The sequence below is a fragment of the Myodes glareolus genome, chromosome 1, assembly GCF_982192425.1.
Source record: "Myodes glareolus chromosome 1, mMyoGla1.1, whole genome shotgun sequence".
NCBI classification, from domain to species: Eukaryota; Metazoa; Chordata; class Mammalia; order Rodentia; family Cricetidae; genus Myodes; species Myodes glareolus.
In genome coordinates this window covers 55,135,618-55,160,563 of record NC_142026.1, presented here as the reverse complement: position 1 = coordinate 55,160,563, position 24,946 = coordinate 55,135,618, and the positions used below count along the sequence as shown (strand labels likewise).

Below are 24,946 nucleotides of genomic sequence, written 5' to 3'. Positions count from 1 at the left end.
CCGCCAACATATTATTTTTTAAGAACAAAACTTATGACTTCATTTCTTATTATTGTCATGTGGCTCAGGGCCTGCTGGAATGATTTCGCAAACCCCTGTCTGGGACCTGGTCTCTGGACCGTGGTGTGACCCTGACCACAACCCTGGAGAACCCTCTTAACAGCCCCCACAACACTGTGAGCCTGAAAGGGCCAGCCTGGCTGCTTTTGACAGAGAGCTCCTCATGAGGTAGAATCCAAGGATCCCAGGAAATGTCTGCCAGAGCCCACCCCTCCTCTACTCTGTGGCTCAGAGCCTATCCGAGAGCCCCACAGCCTCCCAGGCGGGCATGGCCTAAGCAATGTCCTGAGGCCCCTCATGTGGGCTGGTAGGAGACAAAGCTTGGGGGTGCAGCATACCTATGCATGAGGTATCCTGAGGGGCAGAGGAACTGGCAGTGTGAAGATAAAAGACTGACTGCCGACAGGGTTCCTCACTTCATCCTTATTTGTGCTCTGACTGATACCCAGGTTTGCTGGTCCTAACTCAAGTTCTGAAAGTAGGTTGGACCAGGGTCCTGCTTCACTCCCAAGGACCCTGGCCACATCCTCCTTCCCTGCACACACCAGGCCTTCCCTGGTCGAGCGTGTGGCACCCTTGCCTACACCCAAGGACTCCGAGCCCAGGCCAGACTCTTCCTCCTACATCTGTGTTACAAACTCACAGAAGACAGAGACCGTGGAAGAAAAAACCACTCGGATTTATCTGAACAGATTAGATGGGGGCAGGGCAGGGCATGCCTGGGGAGCCAGGCACCCTCAGGGTGGGGAGGCCACCAGTCTAAGGCCTGGCTCCCTCCAGTGGCCTCTTCCTTTGAGAATCATTTTGTGTTGGCCACTCTGTAGGCTCTTGGGGCAGAGGGAGGCGGCAGGGGGTGGTGAGCTGCTGTGGCATGGAGGCTCCAGCTGGGCTGCCCATCGGGGTGTCAGTCCCCACTCACCTGTGGCGATTCAGGCACATTCGGGACAACTGTCTACACTTCCCACCTGGAAGAAAAGGGACCAGTTCTCCCATGAGCTGGACACTGCATTGATTATCGCATGCACTCTGGGAAGCACCTGAGGCCAGTCTTGGCCCTCAGGAAGCTCCCAGTCCACTTCATAAACATGAGAAGGGGGCCAGTGAGCTGGCTCAGCCAGTAAAGGTGCTTGCTGCTGAGCCAGCCGGCCTGAATTCTATTCCTGGAACCTGTGTGGTAAGAAGAGAAAACCAGAGGCCAAGGAGATGGCTCAGCACTTAAGAGCACAGGCTGCGCTTCTGGAGGTCCTGTTTTCAATTCCTAGCACCCACGTGGAGGCTCACAACCATCAATACCTGTAGTCCCCTGGGACCCGATGCCCACTTCTGGTGTGCAGACATACAGACAGACAAAATGCCCATATACATAAAAATAAATCTTTGTAGTTTTTTGTTTGTTCTGTTTTTAGATAGGTTTTCCTCTGTAGCCCTGGCTGTCCTGGAATTCGCTCTGTAGACCAGGCTGGCCTCAAACTCAGAGATCCACCTGCCTCTGCCTCCTGAGTGCTGGGATTAAAGGAGTGTGCCACCACCTGGTTAATCTTCATTTTAAGAGAGAGAAAAAGAGAGAAAACCAACTTGTGAAAGTTGCCCTCTAATCTCTATATGTGTATTACATGCACACACACACACACTGAAGTAAATAAATGCAGGTGGGGGTGGAAGGTTTGGGTAAAGGCCCTGGGATAGAAGGGCAGAGATGAGTTCAAAGAACAGGAGAGAGCCTGGGACCTGGATCAGAGTCAGCTGGGCATGGGACAGCAATTTTAAGAAGCCCCAGGCACATGGGAATACGGCAGCCCACCTGCCTCTCTGGCCTCCTGTCCTGCCCTCCCTGCCTGTGTCATCGTGGCCTCATCTCACTATTACCTCAGTGCCCAGCTCTGTTCTGCCCCTGGACCTCTGCAGACGCTGCTCCTTCCACCCAGGGAGGCTTTGTCACCTGGTCCTCAGGACAACCTGATTTCACCCCCGCCTCTTGCTTCACTGACAAGGGCTCCTCTGGTCAGCTCCACCAAGCTCTGAAGCCCCCAGAGCAAGCCAGCCTTGTCAAGGCCTTGCACCAAGTGGTTTGGGATGTCCCTCCAAATGCTCATCTTAGAGCTGGGTCCTCAGTACTCGGTCTGGTAGAAGTCATAGGTCTGTTCTCTGTCAGTTAATCCTCAGGAGAAGCAGTTGTGGTCTCCTCCCTGTTCTCTCACTTCCTATCTTGTCATGTGACCTCTTCTGCTACCCACCCTCCCCCACCAGAGGTGGACACGGAGTCCTCCATCACTCTCCACTTTATTTTCTTTGAAGGCAGAGTGTTTTGTTGAACCTGGCACACACTGATTCAGCTAGGCTGCTTGGCTCTCGCTCTTCAGCATGGGGTGGGGGTGTCATGGACACATGCTGCCCCCCTGGGGGCCTGGGCATCTGAATTCAGGTCCTCACAAGCACTTTACCCACTGATAGCTCCCAGGCCCCGTGGGTCCCTTCTTAAGTTATAAACTAGAATAAGCACTACCGCACATCGCTCCCCGTATTTGGTCACAGCCATGAGAAAAGCACCCAGCAATGAACAAAGTCGGGGGAGGGGACGGGGTGAGGGGCGGGGTTGGAGGAGGGGCAGGGATGCAGCTTAGGTGGAATAATGCTTGCCCAGCACACTCAAGTAATGGGTTTGATTCCCAGTAGGGCATTAACCAAGTGTGCCTATAAGCCTATAATCTAAGCACTTGGGAGGTGGAGGCAGGAGGATCAGAAGTTCAACGCTAGTCACTTTGTTTTTTTGGGGGAGAGGATCCAAGTTTGTTTCCCAGGACCCATACCCATATAGGGAGGCTTACATCTCCTGCAACTCCAGCTCCAGGGGATCCAATACTCTCTTTCGACTGCCATTGGCATTGGCACTCACACACACACACACATACACACACACACACACACCTATACAAATATTTTTTTTTTCGAGACAGGGTTTCGCTATCAAGCCTGTCCTGGAACTAGCTCTTATGGACCAGGCTATCCTCGAACTCACAGGGATCCGCCTGCCTCTGCCTCCCAAGTGCTAGGATTAAAGGCGTGCACCACCACCGCCCGGTTTACACATAATTTAAAAACAAAATAAACCCCTTTAAAAAAAAATAAAATAAAAAGATGTCCAAGGCCATTTTTGCTTGGTCAAAGCTAGCCTGGGCTACAGGAGACTCTGTCTCAAACAAACAAACAAACAAATAAAAACTGCTGAGCTGCGTGGCACACACACCTATCTCAACCCTCAGGAGGCTGAGGCGGAAGGTTTGTGAGTTTGAGGCCAGCCTGGGCTGCACAGTGAGCCACTGTCTCAAAAAGAAAAAAGTGAAGTCTGTTTTCTCATCTCCCAAACGAAGCCCGGCCCTTGGCTTGCAGTGAAGCAGAATGTGGTGGACATATTAGCAGCCAGCTGAGTCTGTGTGTCTTCTCTGTGTACCCTTGCCTCTCTCATCCGGACACCATGAAATGCCCAGAAAGACCAAGATAGAAAGGGGAAGCGACCAGCGCCCTGGGAACAGCGCCCCCTGCTGACTCAGTCCAACTACATCCCGAAGGCCGGCCCCGCCGGGCCTCGCCGGCTTCCACAGGCAGGCAAGGAGCTGAGTCACAGCTGTGGGGGACCTGAGTTTGCACAGCCTCGCCCAAGGTGGTTTCAAGACCCCGATCCTCAGTCCCCAGGGCGCCCCGCCCCGAGTCCCGGTGCCCCTCCTGCCCAAGTCCCGCTCTCACTGGTGAGGATGATAATGCCGGTGATAAACAGCACCGCTGCCACCAGGAGTCCCCGCTTCCTGAGAGTGAAATCATCTGTGCAGACAGAAGTGGAGGTGTCAGGTCAGGGAGTCTTTGTCCCTCCTCCCCGTATCTCCAGTGGTATGCGTGTTGGGGTAGGGGGTACTTACCGTAGTAGAAGGGGTTGTTCTCATTCGAGTCTGGAGGAAACAGACAAATGTGAGTCAGAGCTGGGCAGAGGTTTGTGGTGTGAACTAGGGGGCTAGGACCCCTGAGACTCAGCCTCTTAGGCCTTAGAAGGAAAATGGAAACCCTCCCTGTGACGTGCCATGTGGCTCCCATGAATCTTCGCCACTCACTCTGCCTCATTCTTGGCATCCCCTGGCCTTCCTGCTCTTGAGTCCAAGCAGTCGGTCCCTCACCTTAGGTCCTTTATAGGAACAGCCTTCCTCTAGACACCCGCAAGGCCTCTCTGACACTTCCTGCACCAGGAGGCCTTCCTCGGTGCTGTGTATGAGACGCTCCCCGACTATTCTCGTATCCCCAATTTCACTCTGTTTTTCTTGATAACAGATGAAAACTTACCCGATATATAAGAACCCCAATTATATAACGCTGTCCTCTCCCACTAACATATCAGCTTCAAGGGGGAGGGGGAGGTCTCGCTATATAGCCCAGGCTGTCATGGAACTTGCTGTGTAATCCAGGCTGGCCTCAAACTTGCAGGCATCTTTCTTCCCTGCTTTCCAGGTAAAGATTACAGGGCTGTACCACCATGCCCAGTGACAGCAGAGATATCTGTCTGTCTTGTTAGTGGCTGCCTGGCACACACATGACTCTGGAATGAATACACAGGTGAAGGGGTGACCTGGGCATATGACTTCTCTATGTCTTCAGTGGGGGTTTGGTAGGCAGGAAGTGGAGATCAGGAGGGGAAGAATCAAGACTCCATTCTTGGTAATGGAGTCCTTGCTGGTCCACAAGTGATCTTAGGTGTGTAAGCCGGTCTCTAGTGGCCAGAAGAGCCACCCAGCTACACCCAGCCTAAATTTCAGTTTTCAGAATCCAGAGCTCAGAAAGCAGCCACCTAAACATGCTGAGGTGGTGACCTGGCTTGTTCAGCCATTTAGGTACATGTTGCCATCTGTCCAGTCATACATCACCACGTTCCTACCCTCTGTCAGCCTCCTCCAGGGCATGAGACCTCAGACCTCCCCATACAGAGCAGAAACTAATGGGCCCCTGTTTCTGGTCAGGACAAGGAGGTACTAACCATGTAAATCGGATAAGAAGACCCACACTTTCTCTTTGGTTGGGCTTGGAGACCCCATCTCAGGGGATGCCGTCGTACCTTCAGGTGATAGACAGAAAAAACAGTCAGTAGACAAGGCAGGAGGGGTCACAGGGGCAGAGACAGGGGTGTGAATGTAATAACGGGGCTACATCTGTGCATCTGGGGGACGGCGGCCAGGCACCTCCCACCGACATTCTGGCAGCAAGCATCTGCCCGCACCCCGAGGCAGGACCAGCTGCTCAGCCCCAAGTGTACCCCTCTCCTTGAATGCCAGTCATAACCAAGCACAGAAGTCAGGATTTTATGGACTTGGTTCCCACCGTCCTGGAGATACTTATGAAGACATACTTATTGAAGATATTGTGAGCATTCCCTCTGCTTTGGGACTAAAAATAGCAGGGCATTCTCTTTCTAATATTAATTTAATTAAAAAATTTGAAGACAGGGTCCGCCATGCTGGCCTCATGCTCTCTCTTCCACTTCTGCCTCCTGAGTTCTGATATCACGTGAGGATTAGAGGGTCATCTCCTGACTCAGTCTCGGCTCGGGGCTGGGGGGGGGGGGGGGCTCTCCTGTCTCCTGGCACCTGCTATCAGCATCAACCTGCCGGTCTAGAGGAAACTACTTCCTGATTCCGGGCTGGGTGGACTTTTCCAGCCTCAAGGTGGGGGAAACAAGGCCCCATTGACTAATCAGAATGGCCCACTTTTCAGGCTTCCATTGTGTCAAACAAGGACATGTGATCTCAACCAGGCCAATAAGAGTCAATTTCAGGCTACGAGAAAGAGTTAGGTGTCTCCTAGCTGCCCAAGTATGGGACATCTTTGCCACCAAGAAGGAAAGAGAGTGATGAGAGCAGAGACCTGAGGGAGCAATTCAGACACTGACAGTTCCTGGTCCAGCTGTGCCTGAGACTTTATCTTCAGATTTTACAGAATTGAGCCGATAACATCTTTTTTAAGAGAGCTACTTTGCAAATGAAAAGATTCTGCTGTAACAGAAAAAAGACTCAAAGGAAATAAACCCACAACTCCATTTCTCAGCGCCAACTAGCCCAGAAATAGGGAAATAGCCAATCAGCTCGTCTATTGAACAGGGTTGCTTGCTACAGAGTGGTTTCTCAAGGGTCTGAGAAGGTCTTCCACACAGAGGCATTGAACTTTAGCTCCGGACAGCTTCACACACACTCATACACACACTCACACACGGAGACACATACTCTCACATGCGCACACTCATGCATAGACACACTCAAACACACACATGTACTTACCCCCCTCTCTCACACACACATGCACACACAGACACAAACACACACATGCACTCACCCCTCTCTCACACACACTCATGCACAGACACACTCAAACACACACATGTACTTACCCCCCTCACACACACACATGCACACACAGACACACTCAAACACATGCATGCACTCACCCCCCCACACGCACACACTCATACACAGACACACTCAAACACACACATGTACTTACCCCCTCTCTCACACACACATGCACACACAGACACACTCAAACACATGCATGCACTCACCCCCTCTCTCACACACACGCACACACTCATGCACAGACACACTCAAATACATGCATGCACTCACCCCCTCTCTCTCTCACATACACATGCACACACTCATGCACAGACACACTCATACACACGCATGAACTCACCTCCCCCGCCACAGAGCTTATTAGCAATTCCCCAGGCAGGCACTTTAAGAAAGGCACTCGGGGGAATGCTGACCCAAAACAGAGGAAATTAAACAAAACCTAGAGGCTGCTGCTGTCAACCATGGCTCTACCTTTCTCTCTGCTCATGTGTGTCCCTGGCTGTGTTGCCGGATTCATGGTGTCCATTCCTGTCGGTTGCTGGATCTCGGTTTTGGCCGCAGTCTGGCTTTGCGTGGCTTCTACTCCAGTGAGAAGACAAGGAGGGGAGGGACAGGAGTGAGGGGATGAGATGGCCACAGAACTGCCAGGCAGGGCTCCCTCCACATTGTGGTTCACACGGTCTAAAATACCAGCTATTGCTTTATTTTGATGGGGTGGGGACCCTTTGACCACTGCAGGAGAATGAAATGTGTGTCCATGCCCATTACCAGGACAACTTTTCTTTAAAAATAAAACCATATAGCCCAGGCTGATTTTAAGTTTTTGTCCTCTTGCTGCAACTTTCTGTGTGCTGGCATAAAACAATTTATACTTAATTTAGGGGGATACTAAGAATTGAACTCAGAGCATGCTATCACACAGTCCCCACCCCTCACTGGGGGATTCAGGGCAGGGGCTCTATCACAGCCACACCCCAGCCCCTCACTGGGGGATTCTAGGAAGGGCCTCTACCACTGGGCCACACCCCAGCCCCTCACTGGGGGATTCTAGGCAGGGGCTCTACCATGGAGCCATGTCTCCAGCATCATTAATTGTTAACTGAAGAAATGATAAAGAATACTTTACATTATGTTATACTCCAAGAAAAAGTATAATAATTACTTGAAAAACAACTTTTAGGGAGATACAGAGCTGAGTGGAAACCATGGCAGAGCAGGCACTGGGAATGTTTGTAAAGAGCAAATGTTCAACTTTGAAAATGAATCAACTTAAAAGATTATTTTGGGGGGCTGGAGAGATGGCTCAGTGGTTAATAGCTTTGCCTGCTCTTCCAAAGGTCCTGAGTTCAATTCTCAGCAACCTCATGGTGGATCACAACCATCTGTAGTGAGATTTGGTGCCCTCTTCTGGCCTGCAGGTATACATAATAAATATTAAATTATAAAAAAAGATTATTTTGTTTTTAAGTCAATGGAATCAGATGCCAAATAGGCACAGGGAGCTTGTAATGCCAGCACTCCAGAGACTGAGGCAGGAGGATTGTCCTGAGTTCAAGGCCTCCCCGGGCTACAAGGCAGTAGTGTCTGGACAAGATAAACACAGAGTGGAGCTGGCAAGGGTCTAGAGCTGTGGTGGGCTGGTGAGCAAGGAAACTTCAGATGTCAGAGGAGGAGGTGCTTTGTGGGCCCTCCCACCCCACTCACCATCAGTTTCCCCCATCGGAATGGGAGGGGTAGGCTGGACTTCTGGGTTGGTTTCATCTGGAACTGGGGTAAAAACAGGGTCAGAGAGAGAAGTGGGAAGGGAGCAGCAGAGAGTTTCCTCAGGTGGAGACTAGAGTGTTTCCATAGCAACTCCATCTTTTTTTCAATGCGTGTACGCGTGCAAGGGGGGCGGGTTGCAGAGGCAATCTCCGCCGTCTTTCCATGAGAGCCACCCACCTTCTTTAAGACAGACTCTCTCATCGGCTCGAGACTCACCAGGTAAGCTAGGCTGGCAAGCCCTAGGGATCTATCTGCTCCTATCTCTCCACCTTGCGATTTGTAGCCACTATGCCTGGCCTTTCACGTGCATTCTGGGGATTAAACTTGGGTCCTTATGTCCGTGAGGCGAGCCTTTCACTGGACTGCCTTCAACTCCATTTTGAGGTGATGAGAAGAATTCAGAACATTTGACAAACACTCAAACATGATGCCCAGGTCTCCCCTGCCTCCGGACTGTGAGTGAGACTCAGAAACCTTTCCCAGGAAAGAGGGTTTGACTCAGTTTCCCAAATCTCCCTGACCACCAACCAGTATCAGTTGCTCTAATAAGAGGCCTCGGGCTGGGCACTCAGGAGGTGGGCTGTGCAGGGAACACCCTCCTCTTAGGAAATAAATGGAATGATGAGTTAAAAAGATTTAACTCCCCCTCCCTGGCTTTAGATTCTTCTAGATGAGAAACAGACTAAGGATGGAGCCAACACAGAGGACCCAGAAGCAAGAGTTGGTTGTTAGTTCCCCGACTGCACCATTTAAGCTAGCTACTTCAGACCACACCTGAAGCTCAATCCCTGACTTTTTTTTTTTTTTTAATCTTTTTCAGTTACATGACTGTAAATTTCCCTGTTTGGTGCGAGTGCAGTGGCGTCGTTGCCCGCAGTGAGAATTTTACAGACCTGTATCACTTTCCTTACCTGGGACTGGAGTATCCGCGGAAGTCTGGTCCACCGCAGAACCTGGTGTGGCCTTTGCTGGCATCTGCCCTGGGGAACCAAGGCTGAGCCATCAGAAGGGGTCTCATACTCCCCTCTAGACCACAGTGCCTGACCTTCTAAAGTCCTGACTCCCAGGGGAACCAGCCTTGCTGGGTGACTCCATGATCCTAAGAATGCATTAAGCCTGGCCTTTGCACATCTGTGCCCAGTGGTGGAGCCAGTCAGGGCCACGTCTTCAGATTCTGCTCCCAGTCACTGCTCCTTGCTGTGTGTCCTGAACCACTGAAGCCCCCCTCTTTGTCTCATCTGAAAAGGGCGAGACAGTAACTGACTGCGGCCCCTGCCCTGTAGGCAGCTCCTCACTATTTCCTGGGCTAGACTCTGTCACCTCCCACCGGGGTGCCCAGAAGCCTCTCTCTGGCCTCCTGTAGTCAGAAGGAGCCTGTGAGGACACCCAAGTCAGGACAGATCCTGAAGGCTCAGAGCCCAGGTTAGCTGCATCTCATTCTAGGGAAAGCCAAAATTTTCACCTGGTCCCCAAGTTCTCCTGCCTCCAGTCCCACCACCTTTTCTCATTGACTTCACCCCAACCCAGCCTGCCACTGTGTCTCAGACTCAGTGCCCCTTGCCCCTTCCTGCATCCCCACACTTGCTCACTGAGCTTCAGTTTTCCATCCATACAATGAGCATGAAGCCACGCAGAATGGACCTAACTAAGCATAAGTGAGCTAAGGCACCAGACACATTGGCAAGTGCCACCTGGCCTGTCCCTTTTGAGAAGAGCTTTTCAGGTGAGGCTCAGGGTCTCCTACTCTGTCCACTAGCCCCGCCTGGACCCCTTTGCCTGACTGTATTCTCAGAAAACCCCCACAGTTCTGCTTTCCTGGGAGCCTGGGGTTTCCTGGCTGCCGAGGAGAAAACTGACACCAATTTGCCAGCCAAGTCAAACGCAACAAGTCCTTCTCAGAGGTGAAAGGGAGGGCGCTCAGCAAGGCAGGCTCCAGCCAGACTCTCTGGAAACAGGCACCAGAGGTGTGAAGTGTCTGAAGAGGGTTCAACCCAGAGCCCGCCTCACCACCCCCACTTCCTGGTGCCAGCTCACTGCGGGCCAGGGGCATGAGAAGATGGAACTGAGCATTTAGTCTTCAGTTACCCATACCTAGCCGCCCACTGAGCCTGGGGTGGGGGCCGTCTTACCTCTGCTGGGCAGAACCAGGGCGATAAAGGTGAGCAGACACAAACAACTGGACGGTGACATCTGTGGGTGAGTGGAGGCGAAGGTGAGTGATGCACGGTTCCTCGGCAGCCTCAACCCCTTCGTGGAGCAGTCCGCCTCCCCCCCACCCCCCACTGCTTCAAGGACCCTCTGGTACCTGCCTCTGGGAAGAAATGCTTTCTAGAGCCCCAAGCCACTATCCCCTTCTTCCAAAAGCTGATCCCCAAAGAAAACCAGAAGCATCAGCTGAGCCTCGTCTCCTGACATCCCTGAGGCCGAGAAGCTGCTCCCTGCTCCAGCAGCTGGAGCTCACCCTCCTCGCCGGTGATTCCCTGGCAAAGGAAGCCAGGGGCCCCCGCTGTGTCTGCTCCCTCGGGGACCGGAGCCCAGAGCAGTGGGGCCCGGAGGGGAAGAGGAAGGGTGACTAATGCAAGGCTGCACTCAGAGGAAAAAGTGAGCTGGTGTCCGGCTGCCCTGCAAGCACCACCGCACCCATGCTGGGAATATCTCTGAGGGACCGGTCTGCCCGGGACAGAGACTCCGCTCTAGGGAGACTGAGGCCGGAGGTGTGCCCACAGAGGAACCAGGGTGAATGCGAGGCAAAAAGGCATCGAGGCTCCCCACCCCCACGACCCCTAAGCTGCTTCCCACCTGCATGCGTGGTCCTCAGCAAGAGGGTAGAGCAAAGAAGGGACTTACGTCGGAGCCCAGGGTCTCTAGCTTGGAGTGTGAGAGTCCCGCGTGGGAGCTGCCTCAGGGCGGAGGGTGTGGCCAGGGGCGCGGGCAAGGGCGGGCGGGGACCAGAGCAGCTCAGTCATTTCCTTTCCGGCTTCCAGGCCCCACAGGCAGGGGTGGAAGCAGGAGCGGTGGAGGGTGATGGGGGACTGAGGGCGGTGGCCTCCACTGGAGGGTCTGGGGGACACAAATGGGGACAAGGGTAAAGAGAAGAGAAGGCCCCTTGGGAAGGTCTGGAGGAAAGGATGTGGTGAGAAGAGGAGGCCCTTGAGGAGGAGAAGGAGGAAAAGAAGAGGAGGAAGGAGAAACGGCACAACCACCTCAGCCTCCCACCCAGTCCTTGGGTGCCCACAGACGACAACACACAGACATAACGAGGGGAAAAACGAATGCACATTTATTAAGCTTAACACGTGGACCCTGAGGGGACAGCCGGAAAGGTCCTGGAGAAGACCAGGAAATGCAGGAGAAAGGGAAATGAGGATCCCAGGGAACTGGGGACGGACTCCTGGATCCCAGGAGTTGGAGGCCTGAGTCTCTGGGTCTGGGGAGCAAATGGGCTCTTTGGGGGATCGTCGTTGCCAAGGCCTGGGGAAGGACAGCGGGGTGCAGTGGCTCCTGCCTTGGGATGGGTGCGGCGGCTCATTGGGGGCATACTCCCCGGCGCCAGGCTGGGTCCCCACCGCCTTCACCCGGTCCTCGGGCTCCTGCGCTCCGGCCAGGGACAGCAGTGGAGATCTGCAGAAGGTCCTACACACCGCCACCTCCAGGTGCTGGGAACAGAAGAGAATCCATGTTAGTGACCCAAGTGAGGGAAAGAATCAGAGTTCAGGGATGTTCTCTCTCTGGCTAGGCTTGGGGAATTCACATATCTTCCCATTCCCTGATATCTGGTCACTATGGGATCATCTTCATTGCTGCTGTCTGCTCCATCCCAGGTCACAGAGTAAGGCAACCTAGCTGTGGTTGACACCTAAGGCTAACCTGGGTATTCCTGGGCGCTTAAAATCTCCTTGGCAGAAAGAGGCCCCACCTCGTGCTACACCCCCCCCCCAAGCTCCATTTCTCCATAGGCTCTGGATGGAGAACCCGAACATCTAGCAGGCGTCCTCCAGACTCCACTTCCCTTCCAGGACAGGCCATCTTTGTTCTCCTGCCTCAGCTAAGGCCTGGCCAAACCCCTGACCTAGCACCACAGGGACACCGCTGATGTTCCTAACTCTCATTAGGGAGACATGAAACAAGATCTAATTTCTCCCCCAGCCTGCCCCCTGTAACCTAGCTCCTCAGAGCTCTGTCCTTTGTCCAGAGAAGATGGGAAGCTAGCCTAGTGGCTCACATCTGCAACTCCAGCACTTGGGAGGCTGAGGCAAGAGGACTGCTGTAAGTTCGAGGTAGGCCTGGGCTACACAGTGAGTTTTTGGATAGCCAGGGCTAAGTAGACACTGTAAGAGGCGGAGAGTCCCGCCTCTGATATTTTGTTACTCCTCTAAAGTCCTTAGACAGGAGGTAATTCTGCTAATAAACACCCCAAAGCCTCCCTCTGAACTTCTCACCATCTGCAGCCTCCCTTCCCCTTCCCCCTCCACAGTCACCCCCACCACCTTCCAGCCCATCTCTATCATCTTCCTGTCCCCATGCGCTGATTCGCCATGCCCTCCTCTCCTCTCCTCTCCTCTCCTCTCCTCTCCTCTCCTCTCCTCTCCTCTCCTCTCCTCTCCTCTCCTCCCCTCCCCTCCCCTCTCCCCTCCCCTCCCTTCTCCCCTCCCCTCCCTTCTCCCCTCCCCTCCCCTCCTCTCTCCTCCTCTCCTCTCCTCTCCTCCACACAGGCTTCCTCTTCCCTCACTTCCTTCCAGCTGGAATATTTTTTGCTTTTTCTTGTTTTTGAGACACACTCTCGTGTAGCCCAGGCTGCCCTCTAGCCTTCTCTATTGCTAGGAATGGCCTCAAACTCCTGATTCTCCTGGACAGGCCCTGCACCCAGTAGAGGTGGTACTTGGCATTGGACCCAGGGCCTCACGCATGGAGGCCAGCATCCCCAGCAGCATGCCCTTCCAAACCTCATCTTTTGTGTTGTTGTCGTTTTGGTGTTGCTGTTTGTTTTGTTTTTACGAGGCAGGGTCTCACTCCGCAGCCCTGGCTGGGCTGGGATTCACAAAGATGCACCCTCCTTGCTCCCCACCCCGCTCCAACTCCCAAGTACTGGGATCAAAGGTATACACCACCATTCTTGCTTTCCCTCCATCTTTAAAGCTGTATTCTTTTTTTTCTTTTGGTTTTTTGAGACAGGGTTTCTCCATGTAGCTATGGAGCCTGTCCTGGAACTCACTCCGTAGACCAGGCTGGCCTCGAACTCACAGAGATGCACCTGGCTCTGCTTCCTGAGTGCTGGGATTAAAGGCCTGTGCCACCACTGCAGGCTAAATCTGATTGCCTTTACTCAGAAACTCAGTCTCTCTTCCTTTCCTCTCCTTTCTCTCCTGCCCTTCATCTTCCACTGGAAGGTAGAGGTGCCTGTGTGGGTTTCTCAGGCACTAGTTGGATGCTTCCATCCTCACAGACTTCCACAGCTACACCCCACCCACCAAGCTTTCTGACTCTTGCATTTCTTTGGGATCTCCTTGAGATATTGCTGGAATCCCCCCTCTGCAGCTTTGTCCCCCGAAGGACCTAGAATTAGCTGCAACCTGGTGGGGCCCTGGGCTCCAGTCCTCCCAGGTAGCCTTCTAAGGATCCTGCTAGTAGCCTCCAAAGCCATGCTCACCTGAGGAGGGCAGTTCTGACTTACAGGATTTGCATGTTGGGCTGTGGAGAGAAAGAGAGAGAGGAGCAGGAAGTTTAGCAGGGTGGCTAGGCTCCCTGGGCCCTAAGTTAGGGGTCTCCATCCCAGTTCCCCAGGCTGCCCCACCTCTCAGACCTGGAGTCGGCCTTCCTGCACTTCACCTTCTTGCCTGTTAGGAGAGAAATTGCAGGGAACAGTGCGGGTAGGGTAGGAGGAGACAGGGCAGGGCAAGAAGGGAACCTTCACAGGTAAGGATAGGGAGGGTGGGGCCAGCAGGGAACCCTCAAAGATTGAAGAGAGGGACCTTTGCACGTGGGGATAGGGTGGGGGTGGGCAGGAGAGCCTCTAAGGTGGGGACACACCCCACAAGTGGGAAGCACTTACTGAGGATGATGATGATCCCCAGCACGAACATGATAGTAGCCAGGGTCATCCCCACAGTCTGCACGGTGGCATAGTCTAAGGGAGACAGTGGTACCTCAGGGCATGGCAGCTCTCAGCCCAGCCTGAGGCTCAGGTCAGTGGCCCAACAGAACAGCAAAGCTGCCAGCTGAGCCCACCAACTTCATCAGGGACCAGGGAAGGACCCAAATTGCCTGAGCCAGCCTAAGACCTTTGTGTCTCTCTACCCTCCACCCTCCTTCCCAGTGCTGCCCTTCTGGAATCTCACACTAGACACTCAGCTCCATCAGCTGCCCCTTCTCGGGTCCTCATCTTGGTTGTGTCATCCATGGCCAAGGCCTAGACTATCCCAGCAGACCTCTCTATGGTCTTGCTGCCCTGCCTCCACTCTCCCTCCCACAGCAACAAGAACCTTGTTACTCCCAGTCAGACCAGGGACCTGCAAAGGCATCCCAAATGCCCCCCTCCCAGTATTCCAATCAAAAACCAAGGTAAGTCAAGATTCAAACCTCAGAATCGTCTTACGACTCTTCCCAAGATTCTTCTCTGATTATTTCAGGGCACGAGCCCATAGTCCTGGTCCTAACCCATGAAGATGTTGAGTATTATTTGTTACTGAGGCAGGCAGCAGCATCGTCTGACTAACACAGTTCATCTAGCACTGATGTGGATGACCTAGCCCTGATTCTACTCAGGATTCACCCCACCCCCATCTTCTCATCAACCCTCTGCTTAGCTGTATAAACCCCCCAATTCTAGAGCATGCCAGGCATCCTGCCTCAGGACCTTTGCACCACCTTCTTCTTCTACCTGAGGCTCCATGTCCTTGACTTCCTCACCAACCTGTGGGTTTAGCTGAAATGTCCCATTTAAAAGCCTCATGGTCCCATGAGGTCTCAGCTCTCTTTAACCCTATTCCCTCTTTGAATTTCTTTCATAAGAATTTATTCCTTGGAGACCGGGTCTCACTGCATAGTGCAGACTTGATCTCAAACTCACAATCCCCCTGCCTCGGCCTTCTGAATGCTGGGAAGAATTGTTCTTGTCTGTTATACATGTGTGATAAGTAGGTGAGCAGGAGGCTGCCAGGGGAGAAAGGCTGGCCTAGAAACCACCCCATGGTGTCTCCAGAGCCAGGTACGGACAGGGTCTAGCACCCAGCACACACACAGGCTTCTCAAGGAGGGGACGGTGGAGCGCCTGCTGTGTACACCCTGCGTCTGCCCTTCAGCAGCTGACTCCGATGCTGTGATCAAGCATTCACCAACCAACAAAAACTGCTAACAGAAACAAAGCCACACGCAAATCCCCAAGTCACGGCAGGGTGTGGTGTGGCTGCTCCTGCTGGGGACTCAGGGACAGCCTCCTAGGGAGCAGTCAATATCTGATCCGAGGCCAGCAAGGAGAGGAGCCTTAGCTCACTGTGTGTGGCGGGGGGTGGGGTAGGGGGGGAAGGGGTCATGTTCCTGGCAGAAGAAACAGTAAGTCCAAAGGCCCTGAGGTTACTAGTAAGGACCTTGGCCTATGAGGGAGTCTGTATTCACGAGTAAAGATGAAGGGGATCAGGAGACAGAAAATGGGGGGAATTCAGGCTAGATCTCTGATCTGCCAAAGCCAGGGTTTCAGTGTCTTAGGGATGAGAGAAAGGTGTCGTTATGGTAACTCTTCCCATGGTCCTCATAAGTGGAAACCATTACGGCACCTTATTTATAGGAGGGTCCAGAGAGGCAGACTTGCTTGCCTTAGTCACACATCTAGAAGTGGATAAATTAAGATTCAAACCTCAGAGCCATTTTACAGCTCTTCACAAGCGGCCCCTCTGCTTAGTTCAGCTCACGAGCCCATACTCCAGGGAGGCGCGGAGTATTATTTGCTATTGAGGCAGGTAGCAGCCTCCTTCAACTGATGGAGTTCATCTAGCACGGATACAAGGGATTCCTTTGCCCTTTCCAGGTCTGTTCCTAGTCTCCAAATAGGCAGCCTTAGATGGGTGCTTGCCGACCCCAGTTAATCTCTACCCTGAACCCAAGGGAAAACAGGCTTTACCAGGCTCACAGTCCCCATCGGGGACAGGAGGGGTAGGAGACCACCTCCCTTCTTCAACCTGGCTCTGCCCCCCACAGACCCCTTCAGTGAGCCATAGCCACATGACCACACAGCTGATGACCCATGTCCTGTAGTCCCTGCTGAAGCTTCCCAGCACAAGATCCAACACTCACCATAGTAAAATGGATCTGTTTCTTCAGGAACTGCGGGGAAGAAGACAGAGAAGATGGGGAGACATGTTTCAGTGCTGGCTTTCTGAACATCTTTGAGGACTAAGATGGGCGAATGGTTTCTTTATGGGACTTGGAGTAGGAAGTCCCTCGATTGTGGATGATACCGCCTCTCAGTAGACACGTGGAATGCTCTCCAGACCCAGTCACTCTGCCAGTGCCACACCCTGTGTAGTGTACCACCTGCCCAGCTGTGCATGACAGTTCTGGTCCTAGACCCCTCAGTTATTCACACACACACACACACAAACACACGCACACACACATACATATGCACACACGCACATGCACACACATCCACATGCACACATGCATATGCATACACACATACATATGCACACACATGCACACATGAATAGTCGCACACACATGCATGCATACACATGCTCACACACACATGCACACACATGTGCACACGCTGGACCAACCAGAGCCCAGTCTCACAAGAGGACCACCAGATGGATGCATTGGCTTTCCCTGAAGACTCCCTCAATCCTCCCAATCATCCCAGGGTCTCTGAGGTTGTGAGGCTGCCCCCTGCAGGACTCTCCCATTGGCTTAGGCTGTCACCAAAACCCACATGGGCAACCTGTGCTGACTTATATCTGTCACCTAAGATACCAGCAGTTTGGAGAGTTGAGATCAATCTTGTGGTAACTTTGTGTAAATGGATCTTTTCCATCACATGAAAAGAAGGCCCTTAGGTCTTGGAGGTTGGGTTCCTCCAACCTCAGAAAGTGCACACACACGCACATATGTGTGTATGTGCATGTGTGTGCCTTTTTCAGTCTCTCACCTTTGCCCTAAATCCCTTCCAGCAGGCTAGGAGAGGTGAGCATGGTGATCCATACCCATACCCCAGCACTTGGAAGAATGAGACAGGATAGAGACATCAAAGGCAGCCTGGGTACAAGGAGACTGCCAGGTAGAGAGGGAGCTCAGAACATCCTTCCAGTGTAAGATGCTCACCCTGACCAGTCATGGTAGCATACGCCTTTAATCCCAACACTCAGGAGGCAGAGGAAGGTGGATCTCTGAAAGTCTAAGGCCAGCCTGATCTACATAGAGAGTTCCAGGCCAGCTGAGGCCACATCGTGAAACCCTGTCTGTAAAGATTAAATTAAAAGATGTCCACCCTATAGCTGTCAGCTTCTCCCTGCAACTCTCACCACATTCTGCCCTGTTTCCAGCAAATTCTGCAGCTTGTGAAAGGGGGGCGGTGATGACACTGGTGTTTCTCTCCCCCTTTCTGGGTTCTCCTGGAACTGGGTGGGGCTGTGTCTTTAAAGCCGACCAATAGCTACTCAAGATGATGAGTGTTTTAGCTGACTTTGGGGTGTAGAGACCTCCTGCCTCTGTCTACATGTCCACAAGTTAGCAATGCTTCCTAGTGGCCTTCCTCCGCTGAGACTTTTGGTACTATGTGTTACCAGTACTACCTGGAGCCTAACTGACCGATAGAGCTGGTTTATCTGGTGTGTCCTTCCCAGGTCTATGTTCCCACTCTAATTAAGTCCTGGCTTGGTGCCCATGTATCTTTAGCATTTGTCAATTGAATTGTTGTTTGGGAAATGTGGTTTAGGTTTGCCTCTTTTGGACAGGATCTCACTATGTAGTCCAGGACGGTCCTAAGCTCATATTCCTCCTGCTTCTGCCTTCAGAATGCTGAGATGTCCAGCATGCACCACCACACCTGCCGCCTATCTTTCAGGGCAATAGAAAAGACAAATAATACAAATTTTTCATTCGTTGTGGTGACAAAAGAAAATAAAGCCCACTGACGTTTGTTTTTTAAGAAGCTAATCCTCTGAAGGAAAACAATCTTAAATGAACAGCAATAAAAAGGAACTTTCTAATAGGGCAAAACTCAGATGTATACAGCTGGGACCACTGGGCTGCATTTTAGCTTCACCACAGGTTGAGCAGATTGGTCTCTGCAGTTCAGTATGGTTTCAAGAAGTTTTCTGGAATGAATGAATGAATGAGTAAATGAATGATGAGAGGGCCTCCGAGCCTGAAGGTGATTGCATCAAAAGCTGAGGTATTGGCTTATCTTTCCATCTCCTGGTTTCCCATACATTCTTTCTCCAGGTGGTTGCCTATCCCAACATCTTCCTGGGCTCCTCCAAAGATCCCCTGTGGGTCCCTGACCACAGCAGTCCCAGTCTTCAGGGTGTGGTTGGATTAAGGGTGGAGCCAAGAGGCAGGAGAAGCATGTACACCACCCTTGGCCAGTTGCCAGGAAGAGATCAAGAAGGAGGTGGTTGCTATGGTAACCAGGGCATCTTGAGAGGTGATTGGGGTCCTGGCACTTTAGTCTGGGTGGAATTCTGTGTGAGGTCTGGTAGTTGGATCAATCTTACCTCCCCTCTTTACCCCTGCAGACCTGGCTTCTGGCCAAGCTGAATGTCTTTGCTCCCCAAAATAGGGACCTAGACCCAGGTGTGCCCACATCGCCTCCGTTCTGCTCATCCCTGATTCTCCCTCTTATTCTCTGGCAAGAACCGCATCTCCCTTCCCTCCCTCAACAATTCATTAATTTGTTTCCCTAAGCTGCCTGCGAAGAATGCACCGGATCTTTTCCTCCCCCGGGGTTTCCCAAGTCCTGCGGTCCCCTATCAGGCTGTGACAGGGAGAAGGCGATTGGCGAGGCATCTGCCCTCCCACCTCTATCCGTCTGCTGCCATCGATCCTGCTAACCACCACCTCTGCGAAAAAGAAACCCTGGGCTCCCGCCAGACCCGCTGGCTCAATCCTGCCCACCTCTCCCTGGGGTGGCTCCCAGCCTCTGCAGCCCCTCACCCCCACCCTGCCCGGAATACTGCAGCGAGGGCTCTGCACAGCAGCCAACCTCCCACCCACCCCCTGCCTGCTGGGAAAGCGGTTAGGGAAGGTGCCATGAGAGTGGAACTGGGGTTCCCTCTACCGCCAGGAGCTCCGCGAAACCCCCGATACTCTGCCTTACCTCCAGCCCGGTTCAGGCATCCTACCACGAGCTCCTCTGCAGGGAGAGATCAGGAAGCCAGGGAGCCCGAGAATGTTTAAGCCCGGACACGCAGATCTGGGTTAATGGGTGCTAAGTGGAAATCCAGTGCGACTGGATGTGGGGAGACAAGTGTGTCTCCAAAATGAAACCGAAGTATATGTGGGCTGGGAAGGGGGGGTCCCCGACATTCCTTTCCCACCCTGTGCGCGTTCACTGCAGTGCAGCAGCCCCACCCGTTCCCCCTCCCTCCATACTTGTCTATGTTCCCTCTGTCTCAGTGGCTCTACGTCTGAAAATTGGCCTCTCTTCCTTTCTGTCTGTCTCTCTGTCTCTCTATCTCCCTGTCTCCTCCCAGCTCTGCATCTCTGAGAGACTGTCACCTGGGTTTTTGTGCCTCTGGCTGTCCTGTTTCTCTTGGTCTCTCTTTTAAGCTTTCTTAGCTCATCTCTTGCCACACCACTACCACCCTCTTCCCGCTTCAACAGTCCCTCTGGTCCTTAAGCATTTGCCTGTCAGGGAGTTCAGGAAATATCCACACTGTACTAGGCAGCCATGGGATAATGGCCCCCTTAACTGGCCCACCTCAGGGTGCTGAAGTCTTCCAGAACCTCCCTGGCTGCAGGCAGGATCCATCAGCTCCCACCCTTAAATTCCCATCTCTTCCCTTTAGCTTTCATCGCTGTGCTGGACCAGGCACCCGGTTGCCATAGCAACCTGTCCGAGCATCCTTTCTCTTGGGACTGTCACTCTCTAATCATAGGTCCTGTACAGGGTGCCCAAGAAACCCCAAGGGGCGTCAAGGAATGTGCTCTTGGGCTTCTGCCCATGACAGGGGCAGACATTTCCCTTTCCTATTCCTTTCAGTATGGGATTAACCCCACATCCTGTCCCCTAAACTCTTAGATCCAGGGTCCCTCCACCTCCATACTAGCACCCATTCCCTAGGCACCGCTCACCTTTTGTGGGGCTCTGTGTTGGGGTGGCCATACTGAGCCGGAGCAGGGGGCTGATGAATGCTGAGGCAGCGAAGGCGCGGCTGCAGCAGCTGGAAGCAGGACAGACTGATGTGGGGGGGTAAGGTGGGGGAGCCCTGGTAGGGCGGGGGGCCTGTAGCCAATGGGGGCCCGGAGAGCCCGCCCCCGTCCAGGCCATCCCCCCGCCCCCGCCCCCGCCCACTGCTGACGTCCCCGCCCCTTTCCCAAGGGTGGGGGCGCCCCCTGCCGGGGCCAAGGGGGCTCCGGGGTTTTCGCACAAGAGGCACTGAGACCAATCAAGCGCTATCAAGAGGAAAAACCGAGTTTTATTGGAGGTCTTAGCAGTAAGGGGTGTCCGAGAGACAGGGCTGAGGCAAGGGACACTGCAGGTGGCCACGGGCAAGCAGTTGGGTTAGGAGAGGAGTCAGGTGTTCAGGAAGTCCTGAGGGAGTGAAGGGAGTCAATGGCAAGAAGAGACCCCGAGCTCTCCTCGCCACGCTCCCACACTGGAACTGTGCCCCTCTTCCTCCCTCCCTCCCAGCTCAGTCCATCAGCTGCAGGACCTGGCTGAGCTTCCTGGAGCCAGGTGGAGGTTCTACCGCCTGCGGGTGGACAGACCTGAGGGGGGACACAGAGTTCAGCGTGAGTGGGGGGATCGGCAACCTGGGGTAACTCCCCGTCAAACGCATCATGCTGTGCGCCCAGGAAGCGGGGTTCTTGGAAACAGCTGCCCCACAAACCCCCGCCGCGTCCACGAACTCACGGCGGATGGAGCTGCGGAAAGTTCCCTCCTCTTCGTCGGGTTCCCCAGTTCTGGGAAGGGACAAACAGAAAAATTCGGATGGACCAGGAGAGGCAGTCACTTCCGAGAAGCTCCCAGTGTAGGCTTTATTTCCCAAACCGCACCCGGGACTTGGATATGGGCACGGTCCGTCCAAATCAAGAAGCACTCTGCTGCTGTTTCGGGGTGCGGCAGGAGATGCTCCCAACCGGCCTCCGGGATGTTGGGGAAGGGACTTAACATTGTTGGGGAGAGGGACAGTCACAGGGTCTTGGGAGACAGCTCTGATGGTACTTTGGTCCGGTGAATGACCCTAAGTCACCTTACCTCCCGTGCCTCAGTTTCCTCATCTGCAAAACGGGATGATGATGGTACCCACCTCATCCAGGTGGGGTGAGGGGTACATAACAGGGAAGGAAGAAGCACCTGGCGCGTGGTGTGCACTCAGGCATGCCAGAGGGTGGTATAGAGGCATCTGTGATCGTCTTAGCATGCAGAAGGCATGCCTACGTTGCCTGCGCTTTAAAGGTTTATTTCGAGAGGGATCCTGCGCGAGGATGGGGACTGGAGCTAAACTGGGCCGCCCTGTGAGGTGATCTCATTTCAGCACGGCAGCTCCTTCCCAGCATCGCTTCACTATGCCTGAGTTTCCGTCTGCCGAGCTGGTGGGAGCCCAGCGCCCCCACTGGCTGGGAACTGGGCCAAGTAAAGAGAGGGCTTGACCATCGCTTGGGTCCAAGAGCTTGACTTGGAATTTGGCACACGCTAAGCGCTTAATACGCGGTTCGTGTTTGACTGCAGGATGGGTGTGCTTGCCGCCTCTCCCCAGCCGCCTCTCCACTGCGGGAGGAGCGAGGAAGGCCCGGAGGTAGTACTCACCTCTGCTGTTGGTTGAATTTGCACCGACATCTCTTGCCTGTGGAGTGGGAGGGTATAGGCTGAGCTTTCCTCTTGCTCCCGCATCCCTAGGCTCTCCTCCAAACTCGGGAGGCCGCGGGGGTGGGGCGTGGGGCGGGGCTGGAAGAAGGGTAGGGCGTGGGGCGTGGCCTATAGGGACTGGGCGGGAGATGAGGGGCGTGGCTTAAAGTGGGGTGTGGTCTTGTGGGGCGAGGCTGGAGTCAGGGTGGGATGTGAGAGATGTGGTTGAAGGCTGAGCCTGTGTGGGTAGGGCAAGTTGTGTGGTGTTGGGAGCGGGCTTGGGGAGGGAAGTCTGGAGGCGGGGCCGAGAAGGCAGGTGCAGACACTCACTAAGGATGATAAGAATGCCCAGGATGAAGAGGATCCCAGCGATGGTGAGGCCGCCAATCCTCAGTGTGTGGTAATCTGTGGGTAGCCCCGAGGAGAATGACCGTAGGGGAAGAAGGGTCCAATGGGGAAGAGTATGCAGGGCAAAGGGGAAGAGAGGAGGAGAAGGGAAGGACAGATGTGTGAGAGAAGAGGAGCAGACGTGTGAAAGGAGAGGGCAGGGCAGAGGAAAGAGGGGGAGAGGGGTAGAGGAAGAGAGGAGGGTAGCCCGCAAAGGGAAGGTTGGAGAGGAGGGTGCCACGAAAAATGGAGGAAGTAGGGGATGGGGCCCCTAATATTGAGAAACCAGTCCAAATGAGACAGGGATATCAAGAGACAGGCAGAGGAGTCTAAGACAAGCAGGGCAGGAGAAAGTGAGGAGAGAGAGAGAGAGAGAGAGAGAGAGAGAGAGAGAGAGAGAGAGAGAGCATGGAAACACCCAGTCCCTCTCTCCAAACCCCATAGTAGCTTTCCTCACCATAGGTGAATGGATCCGGTTCCTGTGGACCTTCTAGAAATAAAAATAAAAATGAATGTTTGGGTATCTCTTGGGATCGGTGACAGGGAAAAGCATAGCAGGACCCTTTGGGAGCTCTACCGACCTTCTTGGGCTGGGAGTTTGGGTGCTACAGGACCACAGACTATTCTGTGCCAGTCTATTCTGTATCCTAGCAACTTCCTGTGGTGACCCAGTATCCTGATATCTTACAGGTTGTTCATGTTTCCATCAACCAGAGACCCAGCTTCTATCCACTTCCCCTTCTGTGTAACTCGGGTATCCTCCTTTCTCCCCCAAGCGCCAGCCATGACCAGAGCCTCTGTGGTGATGCTTGATTTCCAGTTACATGATTCCTTTAGTTTGGGGTCTTTTCTCAGGGGCCTTCTCCTCCCCCTGACACTGAGGCAGAGGACATTTCCTTTGGACTCACCTGCACTGGCCATGGTGAGGAGACACACGCAGAGAGCCAGGATGTGGCAGGGAGATGCCATTGCCCTAAGAAGTCAGCCAGGGTCAAGAAATGTCCTCTCCCCTGCTCTCCTCCCCTCCTTGGAAGGGCCTGAGCCCACAGGGTTAGGTCAAGGACAACCGGAGGACTTGAGGGAGGAGTGTCAGCCATTCAACTTAGTTGTCCGAGAAACAGGGGCTCCCCAGCTTCACAGGAACCATGTCACTGAAACAACTCCATAATGGGGATCAGGAGACAGGCTACACAGCACACACATCAAGGCAGGGTGGGGAGACACACAGCCCTTGGGCGGCCTTCCGCGGGCTACCCCCACCAACAGTTGGTCCCAGAGTCCCCAAACCTACCCTTGTAAGGGAAGCAAGCTGCCTCTGGACACAGGTGAAAACGCTGAGACAGACAGCAGGGCACGCCCAGACCCACCTGCCCCTACACACCTCAACCAGTGGTCTCTCTGGACCCTGACAGTCCCGGCTCTCCTGCCCTCGGCTGCCTGCCCGCTCTCTCCCTGACCCTGGGTATAAATATCTCCCACTTCACCCTGGAGGAATTCACTGCACACAGGCCACCATGGCAACAGCCCCCCCCGCCCCGAAGACTCGGGGGGTCCTGTAGAAGGCTGCTGGGGTGAGGCTCAGCCAGGAGCCACATCCCCATAGGCCACCCCATCTCCTTTCCTGAAAGCTGTGAGAAAAGGGGACAGCGCCCCTCCCTTGGCCCTCCCCTGGATGACATCTTTCATAACAAGGCAGCATTAGGCAAGCAAGTGACAAGAGGCCCGTGCTAGTGGGCCTGAGAGAAGTTAGATGTCTGCTTTAGGGGCACATATGAGCGCGCACGCACGCACACACACACACACACACTTATATGTGGGTGCACACCCACACATACACACACCAAGAACAGGTGTGGCTGGAATGGAGACAAACACCCTTTCCCCAAACTGCTAGTTGGAGGAACACAGGGTGTAGACACAAGCACATATTCCTCCGGGCCCTCTGTGCCCCGAACAGTGACAGAAACAGACCTACACAAATGAGTACCCAAGCCTCAACCCCAGCCAGGGGTCTCACACAGTAGCCACTGAAAAAGGGAGGAGTCACGGGCTCTCCCGCCCCTGTGCAGCCCGTCCCCATGCTCTCCTCCCTCTTGGGTCAGGCCTGCCCGAGAAGCCACAGGCTGGCCACTCTTGTTCCCAAAATAGGCCTCCCAACTAGGGGAGCAGAGAGGCCTGGAGGGAGGGCTGGGCGTTGCTCACCCCATTCACGCTGTCCCTGCTGACAGAAGACCCCCAAATGTCCAGCTGTGCACCCTGGTAGCTAAGCACTTTAGACCCCCTGGCCCAGAACTGGACGCTCCACCCCTGCAGGCTTCCCTCCTGGCCCCACCCCACTCTTGCCCTCCCC

The 24,946-nt window shown here is 53.9% G+C and overlaps 3 protein-coding genes across 14 annotated transcripts; all 3 read right to left on the bottom strand.

Annotated features, from left to right (window-relative positions):
* Positions 1 to 718: 718 nt before the first annotated feature.
* On the bottom strand, positions 719 to 11,316 carry Fxyd5 (FXYD domain containing ion transport regulator 5). Of its 8 annotated transcripts, none has more exons than XM_048438287.3 (9): positions 11,055 to 11,217; positions 10,337 to 10,397; positions 9,119 to 9,187; positions 8,148 to 8,210; positions 6,915 to 7,124; positions 5,075 to 5,152; positions 3,972 to 4,001; positions 3,802 to 3,876; positions 719 to 1,025 (listed from the first exon to the last, which is right to left on the bottom strand). In XM_048438287.3, the coding sequence occupies exons 2-9, from the start codon at positions 10,395 to 10,397 to the stop codon at positions 976 to 978; spliced, it is 636 nt and encodes a 211-aa protein (XP_048294244.3). In that variant the 5' UTR covers positions 11,055 to 11,217; the 3' UTR covers positions 719 to 975. The 8 variants fall into 8 exon arrangements, with proteins under 8 accessions (XP_048294244.3, XP_048294243.3, XP_087762621.1 ...); XM_048438286.3 differs by having other exon boundaries at positions 11,007 to 11,126; XM_087906495.1 differs by having other exon boundaries at positions 6,915 to 7,022; positions 11,007 to 11,095.
* Positions 11,317 to 11,465: 149 nt separating this feature from the next.
* On the bottom strand, positions 11,466 to 20,780 carry Fxyd7 (FXYD domain containing ion transport regulator 7). 2 transcript variants are annotated; one of them, XM_048438295.2, is made up of 6 exons: positions 20,493 to 20,780; positions 16,494 to 16,523; positions 14,257 to 14,331; positions 14,008 to 14,041; positions 13,855 to 13,895; positions 11,466 to 11,863 (listed from the first exon to the last, which is right to left on the bottom strand). In XM_048438295.2, exons 1-6 carry the CDS (start codon positions 20,686 to 20,688, stop codon positions 11,841 to 11,843), a joined length of 399 nt encoding a protein of 132 aa, XP_048294252.2. In that variant the 5' UTR covers positions 20,689 to 20,780; the 3' UTR covers positions 11,466 to 11,840. The 2 variants fall into 2 exon arrangements, with proteins under 2 accessions (XP_048294252.2, XP_048294251.2); XM_048438294.3 differs by having other exon boundaries at positions 13,999 to 14,041; positions 20,493 to 20,698.
* Positions 20,781 to 20,816: 36 nt separating this feature from the next.
* Positions 20,817 to 24,946, bottom strand: Fxyd1 (FXYD domain containing ion transport regulator 1). Of its 4 annotated transcripts, none has more exons than XM_048438284.2 (8): positions 24,799 to 24,946; positions 23,505 to 23,569; positions 23,054 to 23,086; positions 22,540 to 22,614; positions 22,171 to 22,207; positions 21,274 to 21,323; positions 21,074 to 21,128; positions 20,817 to 20,952 (listed from the first exon to the last, which is right to left on the bottom strand). In XM_048438284.2, exons 1-7 carry the CDS (start codon positions 24,801 to 24,803, stop codon positions 21,106 to 21,108), a joined length of 288 nt encoding a protein of 95 aa, XP_048294241.1. In that variant the 5' UTR covers positions 24,804 to 24,946; the 3' UTR covers positions 20,817 to 20,952; positions 21,074 to 21,105. The 4 variants fall into 4 exon arrangements, with proteins under 4 accessions (XP_048294241.1, XP_085553871.1, XP_085553836.1 ...); XM_085697745.2 differs by lacking the exon at positions 24,799 to 24,946 and adding an exon at positions 23,964 to 24,176; XM_085697710.2 differs by lacking the exon at positions 24,799 to 24,946 and adding an exon at positions 23,978 to 24,174.

Excerpts from the sequence above, each read along its gene's own strand:
- Fxyd1 (XM_048438284.2), bottom strand. Across the intron at positions 22,615-23,053 it reads ACCGGATCCATTCACCTATG|ATTACCACACACTGAGGATT; the intron begins GTGAGGAAAGCT and ends GGCTACCCACAG. Across the intron at positions 21,324-22,170 it reads AAATTCAACCAACAGCAGAG|AACTGGGGAACCCGACGAAG; the intron begins GTGAGTACTACC and ends GTCCCTTCCCAG.
- Fxyd7 (XM_048438294.3), bottom strand. The coding sequence starts at position 20,688 with ATGGCCTGGACGGGGGCGGGCTCTCCGGGCCCCCATTGGCTACAGGCC. Across the intron at positions 14,332-16,493 it reads AACAGATCCATTTTACTATG|ACTATGCCACCGTGCAGACT; the intron begins GTGAGTGTTGGA and ends TGTCTCCCTTAG. Across the intron at positions 13,896-13,998 it reads GCCGACTCCAGGTCTGAGAG|CCCAACATGCAAATCCTGTA; the intron begins GTGGGGCAGCCT and ends TTCTCTCCACAG.
- Fxyd5 (XM_048438286.3), bottom strand. Across the intron at positions 4,002-5,074 it reads CTTCTTATCCGATTTACATG|ACTCGAATGAGAACAACCCC; the intron begins GTTAGTACCTCC and ends TGTTTCCTCCAG. Across the intron at positions 1,026-3,801 it reads CGGCATTATCATCCTCACCA|GTGGGAAGTGTAGACAGTTG; the intron begins GTGAGAGCGGGA and ends CTTTTCTTCCAG.